Below are 20,987 nucleotides of genomic sequence, written 5' to 3' on the forward strand. Positions count from 1 at the left end.
CACACATATACACACATATAATGGAATCTCCATTCTCTTGTTATATTTCTATTCTCACACTAGATATTGCTTACAGCTGTAGACAATAGAATGAAAAAATACATTTTATATAATCTATGTTTTTTATTATGTATAATTTACTTATATAAAGAAAACTATATAAGAGAAAATTCATGCATTTGTGAGTTTTGTAGGGCTTCAGAAAATGGAAATATGGAAGAGAGAATATTTAAATAATATTTTATATTTCGGGTGGATCTTATAGGACATACAATATTTAACACTTCAAGGACAGTGATTTTGGATGGCAGACACAGTTTTAGGAAAGGCACAGAAGTGCTTTTAAAGAACATGAGTGGCAGAGTCTCAAGCAGAGGATGAAGGTCCAGGTTGATCTTGATGGAGGCAGCTGGGGAGGGAAGACCGGAAACTAAGGATGTAGAAGAGAGCTCGGTGACTAAGGACTTAGAATTTAGACATACAGAAAGTTTCTGAGTCACACATGCCAGTTTCTGTTATAAATATACCCTATTCCATTGAGACACTGGGGAATGCCGGAAATCCTGCCTTCCTCAGTTCTTGTGACTTATTGATAACTCATGACCAACGTGCCTGAGATGTCTAGAAGGGAATGCTTTGGCTATCTTATTTATCTTTGCTGCCTATGGTATACTGAAAGACCACACTTACACCTATGACTTGCTGAGATGCTTACCAGACACAATTGGAAAGGGAACATTCAATTTGGATATTTAAATTGACTCAAAAAAAGCTGCAGTGTTGAAGAAAAAGCAATTTATTCTATAATAAAGTGGGTTCCTTTTTATCTTCCTATTCTGTTTCATGTTTTGTCCTTTGTTTTATGTTTATTTTTCTTTCAAGGAAGTTCAAGCAGTACGTTTTCATGGAGAGATGGAATCACACTTCAAGTGATTTCATTTTGTTGGGGTTGTTTCCCCCAAATCAAACTGGCCTTCTTTTCTTCTCCCTTATCATCCTCGTATTCTTCCTCGCCTGCGTGGTAAGTTGGCCATGATTCACCTCATACGTGTGGATCCCGTCTCCACACGCCGATGTACTTTCTGCTCAGCCAGCTCTCCCTCATGGACCTGATGTGCATCTCCACCACCGTCCCCCAGATGGCTTTCAACTTCCTCTCTGGCCAGAAAGGCATCTCCTTCCTGGGATGTGGTGTGCAAAGCTTCTTCTTTGTGACCACGATTGGTTCTGAAGGCTTACTCCTGGCCTCCATGGCCTATGACCAGTATGTGGCCATCTGCCACCCCCTCCATTATCCCGACCGCATGAGTAACAGAATGTGTGTGAAGATGATCATAGGATCTTGGACAGTGGGGTCCACCAACTCCTTGGCACACACAGTCTACATCCTCTGTATCCCTTACTGAGGTCTAGGGCCATTGATCACTTCTTCTGTGATGTTCCAGCCATGTTGTCTCTTGCCTGTATGGACACCTGGGTCCATGAGTACATGGTTTTTGTGAGCACAACCCTCTTTCTCCTTCTTCCTTTCCTAGGTATCACTGCATCCTATGGCCGGGTCCTACTTGTCATCTACCATATGTGCTCAAAGGAGGGAAGAAAAAAGGCCTTTGCCACCTGTTCAACACATTTGACTGTAGTGATATTTTACTATGCACCTTTTGTCTACACCTATCTTTGGCCCAAGAATCTCCGCTCACCAGCAGAAGATAAGATCCTGGCAGTCTTCTACACCGTGCTCACTCCCATGCTCACTGCCATCATCTACAGCCTGAGGAATGAGGAAGTCCTGGAGGCCATGACAAGAGTGTTTGGGATATTCTGTATCCTGAAAGAATGATCATAGCCGTCCCTACTTCCCTTTCTATACTTCTTATACATGTTGATTAGAACATTCTAGAACAGTGTTGTTAAATAGAAATATATTAATACTTTAAAATTTTCTAGTAGACACATTTAACCAGTAAAATATCTTAAATTATATATTTATTTAATTCAAAACAACATTATTGATATTAACATTAACATTGATTAGTATATTATTTAAGATATTATATGCAATATATTATATTACATGTTCCTATGTGTATTACTATTACTTTAATAATATTTATATTCATATGATGTAATTTTTACATGTAATTAACATAAAATTATTAATGCAATCTTTTCCTTTGTTTTCATTCTAAGCCTTCAAAGTCTTGTGTTTATTTTATCCTTAGAGCACACTGCAATTTGGACTATACACATTTCAAGTGCCCAGTAGTCACATGGGGCCTGTGTCTACAGTATTGGACGGCACAGCCTTAGAGCATCTAATAAAACATTTTCAGCAGTTATATATATGTGTGTGTTTGTAATGCATAAAAAATATATTTGTGGTATATACAATATGGATGGTGGGATGAGAAGTAGCAAGCAAAATGAACATGCTAAAATGGTGTTTGTGAGTTTGCTTATTTCTTCCTCTCATTTTTAGCATGTGGTCTTTATGGTAATTGACATCTGGATTCCATTTTATCCTTTTATAGAACTATTCAGAGAGAACTTATTTGACTCAGAATTTTTATTTCAATGAAATATTGAAATTAAATAACCTGAATAAGAATATGAGAATAATCCACATTCATTTCTATGTTCAAGTTAATAAAAGTATATATTTAAAAACCTCAATGAAGTTATTTGTACTTAAAGAAGTTATTTACTCAAAGGGAGGAAGTTATTTACTCAGGGAGACAAATGACTGTGTAGCTACAATATGCAAAATATAAAATGGAAACACAGGCTTCGGGTTTCAGCAGAAACATGTAAAATATAAATATGTCCTTGTACAGGTTGGTTCTATGCTAATATATCTAATGTGTTTAATAAAAAATTTACTACCTTTGTTTTACTAATACACTTAAATTACTTCAAGTTTATTCATAAATGAGTTTATGTAGGGGATCTTATGTTTGTGGAAGAAAGGACTTCTCAGAGGAGTCAATTCTTTCCATTCATTGCCCAAGTTCATACTCTTAATATCTTTCTCTGACCTCCTAATATCATTTTAAGTGTTTTCATGATTTGAGTCCATGTCAAATTTAACATATATCCTATGCATTGCTATCCAAATTATTTCCCTGAAATATACATTTGATCTTGTCATTACAGTCTGATTTCCTATAGGAATCACAAAATTTTACAACCTTAAATTTATATTCAAATGCTTTAAAAAATGTACATTATATCTTTTTTTCTTTTCTATCCCCCAATCCACAAATTTAGTGCCACAGTTTCTCTAGACCTCTAGCCAATCCCTATAGTCCTTTAGTCCCATTCACATCTGGAACTTAGCTCAGACCATTTTCCACTCATGGAAAATTCTGTTCTGCATATCTTATGACTGCCAATCTGAGTTTTACCCTTTCTTTACGGCATATGTCAAAGTTCAGATCTGATAAGCCATGGTGGTGCATGCCTGTAGTTCCAGCTATCTGAGAGGCTGTGGTGGATCACTTGAGTTGAAGAATTTGGGTCCAACAGGAACTCTAAAAAAAAAAAAAAAAAAATTACATGCCATCTTCTCACATCCATAGCTGATATCCCCTTCTCCCAAACAACCACTCCTCTATTGCTTATGATAACATATTTTATTGACACTTATTCATGTCTATGTCTCCTTTTAAAGTTAAGACCATAGCATATTGTAAAATTTGCAAGAATTAGGATGATAGTGCTAGCTAATATTTATTAACTATAAATTCTTCCCTTGCATATATGTTACCCTTCACTACAACATTATGGTTCTAATATTTGTTGAGTGAAAGCTTTGAGGCTTGGTGAAGCAAAACAAACTAACTAAAAACTAAAAAGAAAAAAAAAAACTGCCTGAGATAAGAGAGCTGGGAAGGGAAGCACTCAATTTGGAAGCCAGTTTTCTTCTGAGGCTCTGAATATCCAGGTTATGTGCCTCTGCATGAAGAAGAGCGTCATGATTTGATCTGGGGGTCCCTACAGAAGAATGTAATAATATGGCATGTATTGCTAGGGGCATTTTTTAAATAGCATGTTTTTTGTGCTTATATGATGTAAGTTCAGGGGAATTGTGAGCATGCTACATGACAGATCCAGGGGAAAATATAAGCAGATAATTTCTCTACACAAAGTAAAGGTTTTACTGCTTATAGTTTTCTTTCACTTTGTCAAATGAGTGATGAAATGGGACCCAGATTCCTCCATCTATAATACACCTCCGTCATTATTTTCTACTAATATCAGATTTTCCTCTTCAATTTAAAGAATATGTAATTCTTTTTGGTCTGATTATAACCTATAGGATTTATTTTTGTGTCTTGGTTTTGGGTTTTTAAACATTCTATGTTGTTTAGATCTCAGAAAATAACCAATGGTATGATTTTTCGTTTACTAAAAAGTATAACATATCGAGGCATATCCTAAAGAGATTAGACAAATTGATTAGTCCTTGCACATTAACAACAACAGTAATACAACAGCAAAAATGATGATGGGATAATAACAAGCTTAAAAATTGCCTCCGGAATTTCCACCAGGCAAATGTAGCTGGAAGGTTGCTAGAGGTCATTCACTTCCATTTACTCCTTATAATTCAAGGCATGCCCTGAACACTTCCTATGTGATATGGTTGTTACTGTGAGTAATGTGATGAACAAATAGATACAATCTTTTACTTTGTGGAGCCCAGATGTTGATGTGAGATATAAACACAAGAGAATACATTACATGTTCATACTGGGCAGTGATGATGTCAGGGAGAAAAGTAGTACACAATTTATCACACAGCATGGTCAGAGAGGCCACTGTGACATCATGAAGGGGCTTGCTTTAAGGATAAAACCTTCCAAATCCTCCACATACTGAAAAAGGAGAGCAGTAGGAAGCAGTGATCAGAGAGGGGTGGAATAGATCATAGCCATCCAAGGGCGAGGACACAGAAAAGAATCTGAACAAAGTCATGGAAACTAAACAACCTTCTGCTGAATGATTACTGGGTAAAGGAGGAAATTAAGATGGAAATCAAAAGATTCCTTGAACTAAATGATAAAGGGGATACAAGTTATCAAAATCTGTGGGACACAGCTCAAGCAGTCCTGACAGGAAAATTTATAGCCATAAATGCCTCCATCCAAAAGACAGAAAGATCACAAATCTACGATCTAATGAATCACCTCAAAGAACTGGAAAAGGATGAGCAAACCAATCCCAAAACCAGCAGAAGAAAAGAAATAACCAAGATCAGAGAAGAACTAAATGAAATCAATAATAATAAAACTATACAGAAAATTAATAAAATAAAAAGTTGGTTCCTTGAAAAAATAAACAAATTTGACACACTTCTCACTAGATTAACAAGAACCAGGGAAAAAAAGGACTCTAATAAGCTCAATCAGCAATGAAATGGGAAAATTACAACTGATACCACAGAAATATAAAATATCATCTATGAATACTATAAAAATCTCTATGCACATAAGCTTGAAAACGTGGAGGAAATAGGTAAATTCTTAGAAACACACAACCTCCCAAGGCTCAATCAGGAAGAAATAGAATTCCTGAACAGACTGATATCAAGTACCGAATGAAGCAGCAATCAAAACTTCCAAAAAAAAAAAGGCCCAGATCAGATGGTTTCACATCCGAATTTTACCAGACCTACAAAAAAGAACTGAATTTTATTCTAAATGGAGCAGAAACTCCACAAAAAATACTTTTTAAGGTACAAACACCCACATCCACTTGGCCAGTCAATTGGAGTGAACTCTGGGTAAATATCTGAAAGTGTGGCAAAATGGAAACCTATATCACAGCCACTACCTTCATAGAATCACATGGTGATCCCGTAAAAAGGGCCATTTATTTTCCTTTAAATTTGAGTTTTAATTCTTGTAGAGATATTGAACTGTAAGTGGCTCTAAGGAACCATAATTATTTGCATCTGTAATCATTCTCCTGGCATATTGTTCTACAGTATAGTACAATAGGTAGAGTCAACAATAACAAGACATTGTTTTTATTTTATTTCTAATTGACAGATAATTATATATTTATGTTACAATATGTTTGATATGTTTGTAATATAGAATGATTAAATCAGGTAATTAACAAACCCATCACCTCACATTTTTTGTGGTGAAAACATTTAAAATCTACCTTTAGCATTTTAATAGGTATTGTATTGAATCTGTATATAACTCTGGGTAGTATAGATATTTTAACAATGTTGATTCTGCCAATTCATAAGCATGGTACGGTTTTCCATCTCTTTACATCCTCTGTTATTTCCTCCCTTAGTGTTTCATAGTTCTCCCTATAGAGGTCTTTCACTTCCTTACTTAAATATATTCCTAGGTATTTTATTTTCTTTCTTGCTATTGTGAAAAGTATTGAAACTTTGATTTGCTACTCAGTTTGACTGTTGGTGTATATGAATGTCACTGATTTGTGTACATTGATTTTGTAAACTGAGACTTTGCTGAACTTGTTTATCAATTACAATGGCCTCATGGCAGAATCTTTGGAGTTTTCTAGATATAAGATCATATCGTCAACAAAGAGCGATAGTTTTGACCTCTTCTGCCCCCATTTGCCTTGCCCTTGCTCTTGTCTGATTGCTCTGACTTGGGCTTCCAGTACTATGTTGAATACAAGTAGTGATAATGGCAGCCTTGCCTGGTTCCAGTGATAAGCAGGAATGCTTTCAATTTTTACTTATTTAGTATGATGTTTGCTGCGGGTTTGTTGTATATGGCTTTTATCATTTTCAGATAAGTTCCCTCTATGCCTAATTTTTAAACATCCTTATCATAGAAGGGTGCTGAATTTTGTTAAATGCTTTTTCTGTGTCCATTCAGAGGATCATATGGTCTGTCTTTGCTATGATTTATGTGGTGAATTATGTTTATAGATTTACGTATGTTGAACCATCCCTGCATCTCTGGGATGAAGCCTGCTTGGTTGTGATGGATTATTTTTTTGATGAGCACCTGAATTTGGTTTGCTAGGATGTTTATTGAGAATTTTTACATCTATATTCATAACAGATATTGGTCTGTAGTTTTCTTTTTTAGTGTTGAGTCCTTTCCTGGTTGTGGTGTCAGAGTTACGTTAGCTTCATAAAATGTTGGGTAGGATTCCTTCCTTCTCGATGTTGTGAAACAATTTCTACAGGATAGATACCAGTCCTTCTTTGAAAGTGTGGTGAAATTCAGGTGCTAAGCCATCTGGTATGGGCCTATGTTGTTTTTTTTTGGAAGGATTTTATTGCTGCTTCAATTTTGGTACTTCATATCAGTCTGTTTAGGAATTCGATTTCTTCCTGATTGAGCCTAGAGAGGTTGTGTGTTTCTAAGAATTTGCCCATTTCCTCCACGTTTACAAGTTTATGTGCATAGAGATTTTTATAGGTTTCATAGATGATATTTTGTATTTCTGTGGTATCAGTTGTAATTTTTCCATTTTCATTGCTGATTGAGCTTATTAGAGTACCTTCTTTTCTGGTTCTGGTTAAGGTAGTGAGAAGTGTGTCAATTTTATTTTTTCAAGGAACTGACTTTTTATTTCATTAATCTTCTATATAGTTTTATTGTTAATGATTTCATTTAGTTCTGCTCTGATCTTGGTTATTGGCAGGGGACACCCACCAGGGCAGGCTCATCCAAACAGGCCTCAACTGTAATTTCATCTGGGCGGCCCCACACTCCTCCCCATTACCACGTGTTAGGAAACGAAGAGGTGCAGGGCCCATTCCTGGACAGGAGCAAGTGACCAGGTGTTGGAAGACTTGGGGGTCTGGCAGGTTTATACCCCAGAAAGGGAGGTAAGTGTTAGACACCAAGTCTGTCTGCTCAGATTTTAATCCCAAAACTTGAAGCTGTCATCTGGTTTCCTTCCTGGCTGGATGTCTATGTAGATCTTCTATGTGTCTGACTACAGGAACAGAATTTCCAATGGTAGTGTTACCCTCTGGGGCTAGCCACATAGGCCATCAATGCCTCTTGGTCCAGTTGCCATGTACTCTCTTTGCAGAGCTCCGCACAAAAGATCAGTGAGAATCTGTTTGATAGGCCCAACTCCTTCATCTCCTCAGATGAAGAGCATGTGTCAAGGCCACTAACCATATCCAGTGCTAAACAGGGTGACAGCCAGCAGAGAGGGGTCTCCACAGTTAGGGACCCAAGAAGACCAGGATGAGAGGATGAGTTAAGGACGTGAACCTGAAATGGAAGACTTCCTGGGCTGTACCCTCGTGTTTTCTCACTTGAGTGACTGACAGTCCCCTCTCAAGGGAATCTGGCCTCCATTAGTCCCCAATGGCAACTTGGTTAAGTGTACAGTTCCTTTACACATACTCATAGGAATATCAGAAAGAAAAAAAAAACTTTTGTGTTGATTCACTTTACACTAGACTATGTGTATGTTTGCATGTTGTTACTGCTTTCGTGTTAAGCAAACCACCATACGTATCCCTAGTAGCAGGTAGCACCACTGCCCTGCCAGACCTACTTTAAGACTTAAGTGTCAACACTCTTACTTGGCAACTTTTTACACAAATTGTTCTATACATTTGTCTGCAATGTGTCATTTCACAGAACTCATCCCTGTAGCCCCACCAGGACAGGAGCTTTCCCCTCACGTTTTCAATGTATTCCATGAGGGAGGACATTTCCAACCAAGTTTCAGCCATTCAAATCCGGTAGAGCCTGGCATGATAAAATTCTATTTCCATGTGAGCGTGCTTCAGGGAACATCCTGTGTGTGTCCTAATGTGCCGTGACAGCTTGCTATGGCTGCCATAACACAGCATCAGAGACTGAAGGGCTTAAATAACAGAAATTTAGTTTCACACAACTCAGTGGGCTAGATATCTCACATCAAACTGTTGTTCTGAGGCCTCACTCCTTGGCTTGCAGCTGTCCCCTCCTGTCTTGTTTCCAGGGTCATCTTTTGTGCTTCTGTGTCCTTACTGCCATGACTTGTAGTTGAGTGCCCAACTCAACGAACTCACTTAACCTTAACAACCTCTTTTAGAAACATATGTCCAAATACAATCACATTCTGAGGCTCTTGGTGTTTGAACATTATTATATGAATTTGGGGAGGGCACAAAATTTATCCCACAAAACATACTAATACCCTATAGAAGACAGACTCCCAGGAAAAGGATTACTGAGAGAAATGATATGCATATGTACAATTTTAACAAGTACAGCCAGATTACTTTCTAAAAGTGCTGTGACAGGTACAATGTCATCTGCAGTTTCTGAATGTAGCTGCTTCTCTGCATCCAGCCTCCCCGGATGTTAACACTCTATTAACTTTTTGTCATGTCCCTGTGTCAAATAATACCATGCTGTTTCATTGTTTCTTTCATTCCAATTTCTCAACTGATACGAGAGTCACTTCTCAGCTGTTTAATATCTATTTGAGTTTTCTCTTTCCTACATCATGTGCTCAGATCCTTGGCCCTGTGATGGGTTTTCTCCCATGCTGGATTCTCCTAGCACTTATTGGCTCTTTGCCAGACTTCGGAGACCTGTAGCTGTTTCTCAATACTTCCTTTAATATAAACAAAAGAAATAAATACATTGCTTTAGGTCAAAGGGGTTCTTCTAGAGTGTCTTGCCCCATGCACTGTATGTAAAATATGAAGAAAATTAGGCTTCCGCAGGCCCTTCACCTCCATTTCAAGGGAAGAGAGAGAGCCTTAGGAAACGTAGAGATAATTTCACACAGCTCTCAATGTGGAAGTTTCTAAGTTCTGACTAATGGAATAATGCTCTTCATACAGACTATTTATACAGGTAGGTGGTTTTGTACCACAATTGCCAAAACACCTTGAAGATATGTTCTACATAATAATTATTCTCTACACACACATGAAATTTTACTTTGAAAGCCCAGAACACTTTTTATGATGAAGACACATGTCATCCACATGCACAAGTTCTTAAAGAGTTGTTCATTCAGTGATGGCACTGTCACAGACTATGTTTCTCCTTGTCCCTCAGTATGAAAATGAGTCTCCCTGAAAGTAGAAGAGGCCTGAATAATGTGGACCTGTCATCCTGGAAAGGGGAAATTGGTGGAGTCCCCAGATCCAGCCTTATAGGAATGAACCATGCCCTCCTTCACCACATTCCTGGGCTCCTACTGTGACCTCACCATCATCCCAGTCCCTGGAGCAGCGTTCATCAGGTAAGCATCTGTCCCCTCCAAAGTACAATGGTGAATCTGCCACATGCTGTACGTGTCTTCAGGTTGTCACTGTAACCCTCTAAACCTTAGTTTGCTCCTCTAAAAATGGGGTGGTCAGAAGACAAATTTCAAAGCATTCTTGTAGAGACTAAATGGTATGAGACATGGCAAGTGGGTTTCTAAAGGCTGCTGGGCCTGCTCTTGTTCATTTTTATTATTTTTCTCTCTCCCTTTGCTAAAGAAACTCTCTGCCTAATGCTTCAATGGTCCATGTACCTCTATGTTTGGGAAAAGCACTTAGAAAGCAAACCTATTTTTGCTTTAGTAAAGTAGATTTGAGATTCCTTCTAGCTGGTCTTTGTACTTAATTAAGACAGAAGGGGGGGTCCATGGAAGCTGGAAGAGAGGCCCTGGGTCCATGTAAATATCTGGGAAGGCTCTGGTCCATTCATTTAATACACATGTATTAAGCACCTAATTTGTATAGTCACTTATCTACATTTCTGGAATAATTAATAAACAAAAGACATAAAAAGCCCTGGGCCTCAATTGTAGTTGAGGGGTCAGATGTTCACAGGAGACATCATAAGGTCATGTCCACAGAATGTGAGATGTGATTTCCTCAGGGCCTCCCTTAGGTATGGATGCATCTACACAGATTCTTACAAGAATGCCACAACCTAAGACCATCTATAACATTTAATATATGCTGAAAAAGGACTTGACAAAATTGAACACATCCTCATGATAAAAGCTCTCATCAAATATGGTATAGAATAAATGAACCTCAATCCAATATAGACCATGTGTGACAAACCCACAGCTACTACTATAGTAAATGGGGAATAGTCAGCTTTTCCACTGAGACCTTGAATAAGTCAAGAATGACCACTCTTGGCTGGGCGCTGTGGCTCACGCCTGTAATCCTAGCTCTTGGGAGGCCGAGGCGGGCGGATTGCTCAAGGTCAGGAGTTCAAAACCAGCCTGAGCAAGAGCGAGACCCCGTCTCTACTATAAATAGAAAGAAATTAATTGGCCAACTGATATATATATAAAAAATTAGCCGGGCATGGTGGCGCATGCCTGTAGTCCCAGCTACTCGGGAGGCTGAGGCAGAAGGATCACTCGAGCCCAGGAGTTTGAGGTTGCTGTGAGCTAGGCTGACGCCATGGCACTCACTCTAGCCTGGACAACAAAGCAAGACTCTGTCTCAAAAAAAAAAAAAAAAAAAGAATGACCACTCTTGCAACTTCTATTCAACATAGTACTGGATGTCCAAGCCAGAGCAATTAAAGAATGAATAAAAAAGCATCATAATGAAAAGAAACAAGTTAAATTATCCGTTTTCAAACTTCATGACCTTATGTACAAAAAACTTTTTTTAATTTATTTTATTTCAGGAAATATGAGGGCACAAACATTTTGGTTACATACTAAGACTTTGCCATATCCCAAGCATGATTTGAGTTGTGCCCTTCCCCTCCTAAAATGCTCTAATTTGAAGTCCCACCAGGAGTGTAAGTGTTCCTATTTCTCCACATACTCGCCAGCATTTGTTGCTTTGGGATATTTTGATAAAGGCCAATCTTACTGGAGTTAAGTGATATTTAAAAAGATACTACATAAACATTTTTAAAGTAATGAGCAAATTCAGTAAACTTGCAAAAGACAAAATCAACATACAGAAGGCACTAGAATTTATATATGCTAAAAATGAACTATCTGAAAAAGAAATCAAGAAAACAAGCCTATCATAGTGCCTAAAAATATATACTTAGAAGTAATTTTAACCAAAAAAGTGAAACAGCCCTATGCTCAAAACTAAACATTTAAATAAGAAATTGAAGAAAACAAAAATAAATGAAAAGATATCCCTTCATCATCAATTGGCAGAATATTGTTACAATGTCTATACTACACAAAATAATTTAAAGATTCAATGAAATTCCCATCAAATATCACTGCCATTCTTCACTAAAATTAAAAAATAATCTAAAAATTTATATGTGACCACACAAGTACCTGAATAGTATAAGAGATGTAGCACCCTCCCCCCCCAAAAAAGTTGAAGGCATGACATTACTTGACTTTGAAATTACTATAAAAATAAAGTAACCCAAGCAGCATGGTACTGCCAAAAAAAAGACACATAGGACAATGGAGAGCCCAGAAATAAATCTTTGCATGTAATGCTAACAGATTTCAGACAAAGGTGAAAAGAAACAATGGGGAAGGACTAGTTTCTTCAAAATGACATTGGAAAAAATGAATGTCCACATAGATAACAATGAAACAAGACACCCATCTCACAACTTATATAAGAATTAACTCAAAATGCATTAAAAACTTAAAATGTCAGACCTAAAACTGCTATAAGAAAACATAGGGTGATAAGTTCATAACATTGGTCTGTACAAAAATTCTTTTGCATTAACCTCAAAATCTCAGGCAACAAAAGTAAACATGTACAAATTAGATTACTTCAAGCTAAAACATTTCTACTCAGCATGAGATAAAATCAACAGAATGATAAGACAACATAGAAATAGGAGAAAATCTTTGTAAATTATATACCTGACAAGAGATTAATATCCAAAATATATGAAAAACTCAGGTATAAAACAAAAGTACACACGCCTATAATCCTAACACTCTGGGAGGCTGAGGCAGGAGGATCCAAGGTCAGGAGTTTGAAACCAGCCGGATCAAGAGCGAGACCCTGTCTCTACTAAAAATAGAAAGAAATTAATTGGCCAACTAAAAAATATACATATAGAAAAAAGCCCTGTCTTTTATGGAAGCTTCATTTCATAGGTACAATTAGTTTAACTGCAGGCCATTTGCAATCAACTTAACCTTCAGCCCCTCTCCACTCCCCATATACAGGTTGGGGGTGGGACTAAAAATGTCATCCCTCTGAGCACTTGGATGGTTCCCCTGGCAACCAGCCTCCCATCCAGTGGTTTCTAGGGGTTTTGCAATGAACCATCTTATTCTTTTTTCTTTTTAATTTCGGCATATTGTGGGGGTGTGAACCACCTTATTTTTTTTTTTTTTTTTTTTGAGACAGAGTCTCACTTTTTTGTCCAGGCTAGAGTGAGTGCCGTGGCGTCAGCCTAGCTCACAGCAACCTCAAACTCCTAGGCTCGAGCAATCCTCCTGCCTCAGCCTCCCGAGTAGCTGGGACTACAGGCATGAGCCACCATGCCCGGCTAATATTTTTTTATATATATATCAGTTGGCCAATTAATTTCTTTCTATTTATAGTAGAGACGGGGTCTTGCTCTTGCTCAGGCTGGTTTTGAACTCCTGACCTTGAGCAATCCGCCCGCCTCGGCCTCCCAAGAGCTAGGATTACAGGCGTGAGCCACCGCGCCCGGCCTGAACCACCTTATTAACATAAGCTCAGGTATGTTTTGAAAGGTTTATAACAAGACTGTTTTTCATCTTTACCATTCAGGAGGTACTTTGGAAAACAAAAGACCAAACATTTTAACAAAAGATATTAATATTCTTACTCCTCTAGTCACTTAGGAAATAACGAAGCTTACAGGAATGAGAGCCAGAAATCATGGACAAAAGACACAATATATCTATCATATCACAGAAATTGTAAAGCACTTAAATTTCAGATCTCAACAGGAAAACCAGGCTGGGCATGGTGGCTCACGACTGTAATCCTAGCACTCTAGAAGGCTGAGGTGGGCGGATTACTCGAGGTCAGGAGTTCCAAACCAGCCTGAGCAAGAGAGCCCATCTCTACTATAAATAGAAATAAATTAATTGGCCAACTAATATACATAGAAAAAATTCGTCGGGCATGGTGGCACATGCTTGTAGTCTCAGCTACTTGGGAGGCTGAGGCAGCAGGATTGCTTGAGCCCAGGAGTTTGAGGTTGCTGTGAGCTAGGCTGATGCCATGGCACTCTAGCCCAGGCAACAGAGTGAGACTCTGTCTCAAAAAAACCCAAAAAACAGTAACTATTTAACAATGAGCAAAAGATCTAAATAGATATTTCTTAAATGGCAGAAGAGATACATATGGTCAAATATAAGAAAAATTGCTCCACATCAACATTCATCATAGAAAGACAAATCTAAACCACTCTATCAACTCACTCTTGTTAAAATGACTACTTTAATGAGACAAAAAATAGTAAAGGTTGGAAAAGATGGAGAGAAAAGGGAACAATTGCATGCCTTTGATGTGACTGTAAATCAGTAAAGGCATTAAGTAAAACAGTATGGAGATTACTCAAAAAGTTAAAAATAAAACTGTCATATAATACAGCAGTCACACTTATTATGTATCCAAAAAAAATAAAATCAGCATGTTGAAGAGACACCTGCACACTCATGTTTTGTTTATTTCAGCACTATCCACAATAACCAAGATATAGAATCAACCCTAATATCCATCATTAAATTAATGGATAAAGGAAATATGGTTTATAAACAAAATGGAATACTATTTAGCCATAAAAAATTTCTATCACTTCCCATTACATGGATGAAACTGCAGGACATTATATTAATTGAAAAGAGCCACATACAGAAATATAAACACTCCATGATCTCAGTCATTTGTGGAATCTAAATAAGTTTATCTCATTAAAGAAGATGAGGTTCTTAGGAGGGAGGGGCATTTGAGGATCTGTCTGTCAAAGAATACAATGTACAGTTAGGTATAAGAAATAGGTTCATGAGATCTATTGTATAGCTTGGTGACTATAGTTAATGACATATCTTTGAAAGATGCTAGGACAATTGATGTTAAGTGTTCTCACCAAAATTAGATAACTATGAGTTAATGCATTTACTACTTAGCTAGAATTAAGTATTTGACAATGTATATTATTCTAACATTATGTTTTATATGATAAACACAATTTGATCTGCCAAATTTAAATGAATAAATTAAAAAAATATCATGGTAGGACTGCAGTATTCCAAATACTGTATCTGTGACTGTGACATAAACATAACTCATCTGCATCAAAAATATGTAGATTTTGTGATATTTTTGTCATTCCATTTTTCAGTCATCAGTATAGGAACTCTGATATTTACCAGCACATATAGGATCCCATAAAGAACATGGCAGTGGCCAATGTACATTAGGACTTTTATGTTAATTACAAGGTACCTGAATTTCCTGTTGCTAATGGCAACGGTATAGAAAACAGAAAAGGGGCAGGTGGTACTAACAGTTCAATCTCTGACCACTCTGGAACCTAAACAATAAGACTGCATCCAAAATCACTGGAGGAATGCTTGAATCCCAAACCTGCCAAGATCTTTCTAGAAAGGAAGAACAAGGACTTGGCTACAGTTAGGTGACTAAGAATGAAAACAGTGGACTGTGAACCACTCCTGTTAAAATAAAGATAAAATAATGAGTAATTCCCCAAGATTGTAATATCAATCTGTAAAAGAAAAATTATTCCAGATTTTAAATCCAGAGATATCATTCTATTATTGTCTAACACTTACTATGTACACTCAAAAATGGAAGATTCTGCATAGAAACATAAGTTGTACTATAAGTATTTTGTTACAAAATCTAAATTTAAAATTTATCACTTATTCTTAACTCTCCTGAAAATTTTATTTCTAAGATGTTTAATCTTAAGAAATCCCCAAGTTCGGATTTCATTACATATCATTTATGTATCATTACATATCATTTATCATCATTATCATCATGTTCCAGCCTTTTTTTTTTTTTGAGACAGAGTCTCGCTTGTTGCCCAGGCTAGAGTGAGTGCCGTGGCATCAGCCTGGCTCACAGCAACCTCAAACTCCTGGCCTCAAGCAATCCTGCTGCCTCAGCCTCCCGAGTAGCTGGGACTACAGGCATGCACCACCATGCCGGCTAATTTTATATATATATTAGTTAGCCAATTAATTACTTTCTATTTATAGTAGAGACGGGGTGTCGCTCTTGCTCAGGCTGGTTTCAAACTCCTGACCTCGAGCAATCCGCCCACCTCAGCCTCCCAGAGTGGTAGGATTACAGGCGTGAGCCACCGCGCCCGGCTTCCAGCCTACTTTTATTGATGCTGTATTTAGTCTAACTAATTTAATATTTACCACACGTTGGATCAGGACCAGATAACATTTTCTGTTTACAAATAATGACAAACCATGCTAACTGCCTGATTTAACACTGTTTGGACCACGGACAGTGCATCCTTCTTATTGCAATGAAGTGATCAGAATGATTTCAAACTCACCAGAAAAAAATAATTTCTGACCACATTTTTAAAAACCCAAACCTAAATTGCACTGTGGGAAATGACATGTGGTGGGGAGCACTGTAAGAAATCTGTTAGCCATAACATAGGAAAGGTACAGAAGGGTTGAGGTACATGGGAAGCTGGAGATGAACATAAAGAGACAGCAAAGAACTGGAAATAATTAGAAAATGAAAGAAGCAGAATTTCTATTTCTAAATTCAGACAAAATCAAGGGTATAGCCTGGGAACAGGTGTCCTCATTCCACATGAAGAATCAGTGCAATTTCTACATGTGGTATTGCCTATCTTTTATAAACTTCAACAATAATACTTACTTCTATTTATGGAACACCTAGTGCTAACTTGTGCTTCTCTACTTTCTATAAGTGTCAAAATAACCTCCCCAGTTTTACCTAAACAAATTGGCCCAATAAACTCAACCAACTTAGTTAAGTTTTAAAAGGTAATTATGTTAATTTTCAAAAGGTAAAGAAATAATAAAGAAACATTAGCTCAAAAAAAATTCTTCAACTGAGAAGAAAAAATGGACTGTACAAATTAACACAATTTAACTTAATACACTCACTGTGGAATTACTTATATCTTTAAATTATTTTGTGATCACTATTAAATTTCATAAAAAACAATTCTTCTAATCTCTGAGCAGGTCAAATAAAGATTATTTTATGAACTTTGTAAGAAAATTACATGTTGGATCTAGCACAAGAGACAATTAAAACCAGAAGAATTTCATGAGGAAATTCTGAACCAGGAATCATAAGATTTTAGAGAAATAAATTCAATAGAAAGCATAGAGAATATAATTACTTACAAAAGTTTCTACTTTGGTAGTAAATTAACAATTTTCAGATTATGTTTTCTTCCAATGTATGTCTCCTCTTCTCAAAACAGGGACACACTCAAATAAACACAACAACTTTCTCCATAATCCTCTTGCAATTAAAGCTTATGTTTATAGGAATATGCTTGTATATCTGACTCCATGTAAATAAAAGTGAATATGTGTTTTAAAGGCCATAGAGGTCATATGTTGAAAGAAAAATGTAGGATAAAGCTATATAAATAGTCATTCATTGAGAATGTATGGATTGAGTATATCCCATTAATCTTCATTACAACCACCATTATGACACTATCTGCATAAAGAATAAAAATATAATATACGAAAATATTCTTCAAATTCTTTTAAGTTTAAAGCCTACTGGAATAAAAGCCACTAAAGATGTTATTCTACTATATTAGCCTGTTGCAATTGTAACCATATATTACCTACAACTTTGAATAAGGTGGAATAGGTTAAGATTGGTGGCAGGATAACAATAAATTATATGCATAAAATTCTTAACACATTAAATGCAATTTTGTTTTATTATAACCAATTCAGTACATGCATATTCTTTAAAACAAACATTTCAAAATCCACTACATCTTATTATCTTAACATGCAATTAGAAAAATATTTTACTTCTGCAATTCAAAATGTTCCTAACTATAATGCAGAAGAATATTATTCTGAACACCTACCTGTGACATTACCTACAACACTCTAAAGTGAATCAGAAAGAGTCTCTCTGGAAACATTTCTTCATGTGTCTTACATTTCAGTGTCCTTAATATTCCTGGGAAGAGTATATGAATGCCCACCTAATTTAGAAGGACCTTTCATAGTTTTGATTTGGCAACAACTCACCACATGCTTTCACAAAAAACACTGAGAATGAATCATCAAGTAATTTGAGTTGAATGACATCAATATTCAATTTTCAAAATAATCAAATTTTTAATGCAAAAGGTATGCTTTGGATATAATTATAACTCACTATAAAATACCCTACTCCTTTTAAACATATACACATAAATTATGTAACTATTTTAATTTTGGGTAGTTCTCTATAATCACACTCTCCTTTTAAGGATAATATCTGAAAGTATGAGTTTCTAAGTGCTTTATATTGGTAATCCTCTGCTATTTATCTAGATTTGATTTTTGACTCTTTCTTATTTTTTACATTATGGCATCTGTAAAATATCTTTTAGTATAAATGCTGGTGTTTTCTAACGTGTGTTTTTTGAAAAAATGTTTTTCTGCATTTATTACATTTGCAGAGTTATTCTCCAACCCAAGTTGTGTAAACTTAAATAAATTTTGAGCAAGTGATGGAAAGTTTTATTGCAGTACAAATTCTCCTGGGAATAATAAGATCTGTGGTAGAAGTAAAGGTATTGTGCTACTCTTCATAGTTGTAAAATTTTATCTCAGTATACTCTGGTGAACTCTAAGCCTTTTATCTACTAAAAGGTATATACAGTTTGTACATTTATACCATTATGCAGGATGACTCTGTGATGTCTACTAATAGGTGAACAGTTATTAAAGGCTTTCTTACTTCCTTTACAATTGTAGAATTTTGCTTGAGTATGAATTCTCTCATATATAGTAAGCTATGAGCATTAGATAAAGGTTTTGCCACATTATCCACATGTGTAGGGTTTCTCTTCTATGTATTCTCTCATGTATATACAGTCATGAGTACTGGATAATGGTTTCGTAACATTCGTCAGGTTTCTCTCCAGTATGAATTTCCTTATGTGGGGTACGGTGTCAGTGCCACATAAAAACTTTGTCGCATTTGTGGAGTTTCTCTCTAGTATGAATTCTCTTATGTTTAGTAAGGTGTGTGGACCAGTTAAAAGCTTTGCCACATTTGTCACATTTGTAGGGTTTCTCTCCAGTATGAATTCTCTTATGTGCAGTAAGTTGTGAGCTGCACTTAAAAGCTTTGCCACATTCTCCACATTTGTAGGGTTTCTCTCCAGTATGAACTCTCTTATGTTTAGTAAGGTTTGTGCCCCAGTTAAAAGCTTTGCCACATTCTTCACAATTGTAGGGTTTTTCTCCAGTATGAATTCTCTTATGTGCAGTAAGTTGTGAGCAGCACTTAAAAGCTTTGCCACATTCTTCACATTTATAGGGTTTCTCTCCAGTATGAATTCTCTTATGTTTAGAAAGGTCTGAGTGCCAGTTAAAAGCCTTTCCACATTCTTCACATTTGTAGGGTTTCTCTCCAGTATGAATTCTCTTATGTCTAGCAAGTGATGAGCACCAATTAAAAACTTTTCCACATTCGTCACAATTGTAGGGTTTCTCTCCAGTATGATTTCTCTTATGTGCAGCAAGGTGTGAATAACACTTAAAAGCTTTGCCACATTCTTCACATCGGTAGGGTTTCTCTCCAATATGAATTCCCTTATGTGCAGTAAGGTTTGAGTGCCACAAAAATGTTTTGCCACATTTGTCACATCTGTAGGGTTTCTCTCCAGTATGAATTCTCTTATGTATAGTAAGGTATGTGCACCACTTAAAAGCTTTGCCACATTCTTCACATTTATAGGGTTTCTCTCCTATATGAATTCTCTTATGTATAGAAAGGGATGAACACCACTGAAAAGCTTTGCCACATTCTTCACATTTGTAGGGTTTCTCTCCAGTATGATTTCTCTTATGTGCAGTAAGGTGTGAGCACCACTTAAAGGCTTTGCCACAGTCTTCACATTTGTAGGGTTTCTCTCCAGTATGATTTCTCTTATGTGCAGTAAGGTGTGAGCACCACTTAAAAGCTTTGCCACATTCTCCACATTTGTAGGGTTTCTCTCCAGTGTGATTTCTCTTATGTACAGTAAGTTGTGAGCAGCACTTAAAAGTTTTGCCACAGTCTTCACATTTGTAGGGTTTCTCTCCAGTATGATTTCTCTTATGTGCAGTAAGTTGTGAGTACCACTTAAAAGCTTTGCCACATTCTTCACATCGGTAGGGTTTCTCTCCACTATGATTTCTCTTATGTACAGTAAGTTGTGAGCAGCACTTAAAAGCTTTGCCACAGTCTTCACATCTGTAGGGTTTCTCTCCAGTATGATTTCTCTTATGTGTAGTCAGTTGTGAGCACCACTTAAAAGCTTTGCCACATTCTTCACAATTGTAGAGTTTCTCTCCAGTATGATTTCTCTTATGTACAGTAAGGTTTAAGCAACACTTTCCATTGTAACATCCTCTCTGCTCCTTACACTCAGCAACACTTTTCCAATCATTCATTAATTTTAAATTTTCTAGGTCATCACTTCCATATCTTCTTAGTCCCATGTTTTGAAATGAAACATTGAAGCCTTGCTCTGGAAGATGGTCTTGGGTGGAATGAGAAGACATAGCTGAAAGAAATTTAAAAAATAACAAATTATTCCACTTATCTGTTTTCTGAATGAGATGAATATACATTATCAATTTAATATGTAAAATCATACCAAGCACATTAGTCACGCAGCATAATACAATATACAGGGTCTGTCTTTTATGTAAATTAATGTAACAAAATTATACCAACCAAATTGACTTTGTGGGTATTCTAATAACCAGGTAAGAGTTTGTAGCATACCCAGCGAGCACAATGCTGAGAGGAACATAGCAGAAAAACAAAAGTTTGTTGTATTTACCCACCATGGCCTTTTGTCCTTCATACA

The 20,987-nt window shown here is 36.6% G+C and overlaps 1 protein-coding gene and 1 pseudogene across 1 annotated transcript in view; one reads left to right on the forward strand and one right to left on the reverse strand.

The window, feature by feature from the left end:
* Positions 1–840: 840 nt before the first annotated feature.
* Positions 841–1,840, forward strand: LOC105864202 (olfactory receptor 2L13-like; annotated as a pseudogene).
* Positions 1,841–16,205: 14,365 nt separating this feature from the next.
* Positions 16,206–20,987, reverse strand: part of LOC105864201 (uncharacterized) — a 40,352-nt gene continuing 35,570 nt past the window's right edge. The window contains exon 4 of the mRNA XM_076009278.1: positions 16,206–20,678. Within this exon, the coding sequence (XP_075865393.1) occupies positions 19,078–20,678 (1,601 nt within the window). The 3' untranslated portion in view covers positions 16,206–19,077. The remainder of the gene's footprint in view (positions 20,679–20,987) is intronic.

This window comes from Microcebus murinus, chromosome 13 (genome assembly GCF_040939455.1).
Source record: "Microcebus murinus isolate Inina chromosome 13, M.murinus_Inina_mat1.0, whole genome shotgun sequence".
Lineage (NCBI taxonomy): Eukaryota > Metazoa > Chordata > Mammalia > Primates > Cheirogaleidae > Microcebus > Microcebus murinus.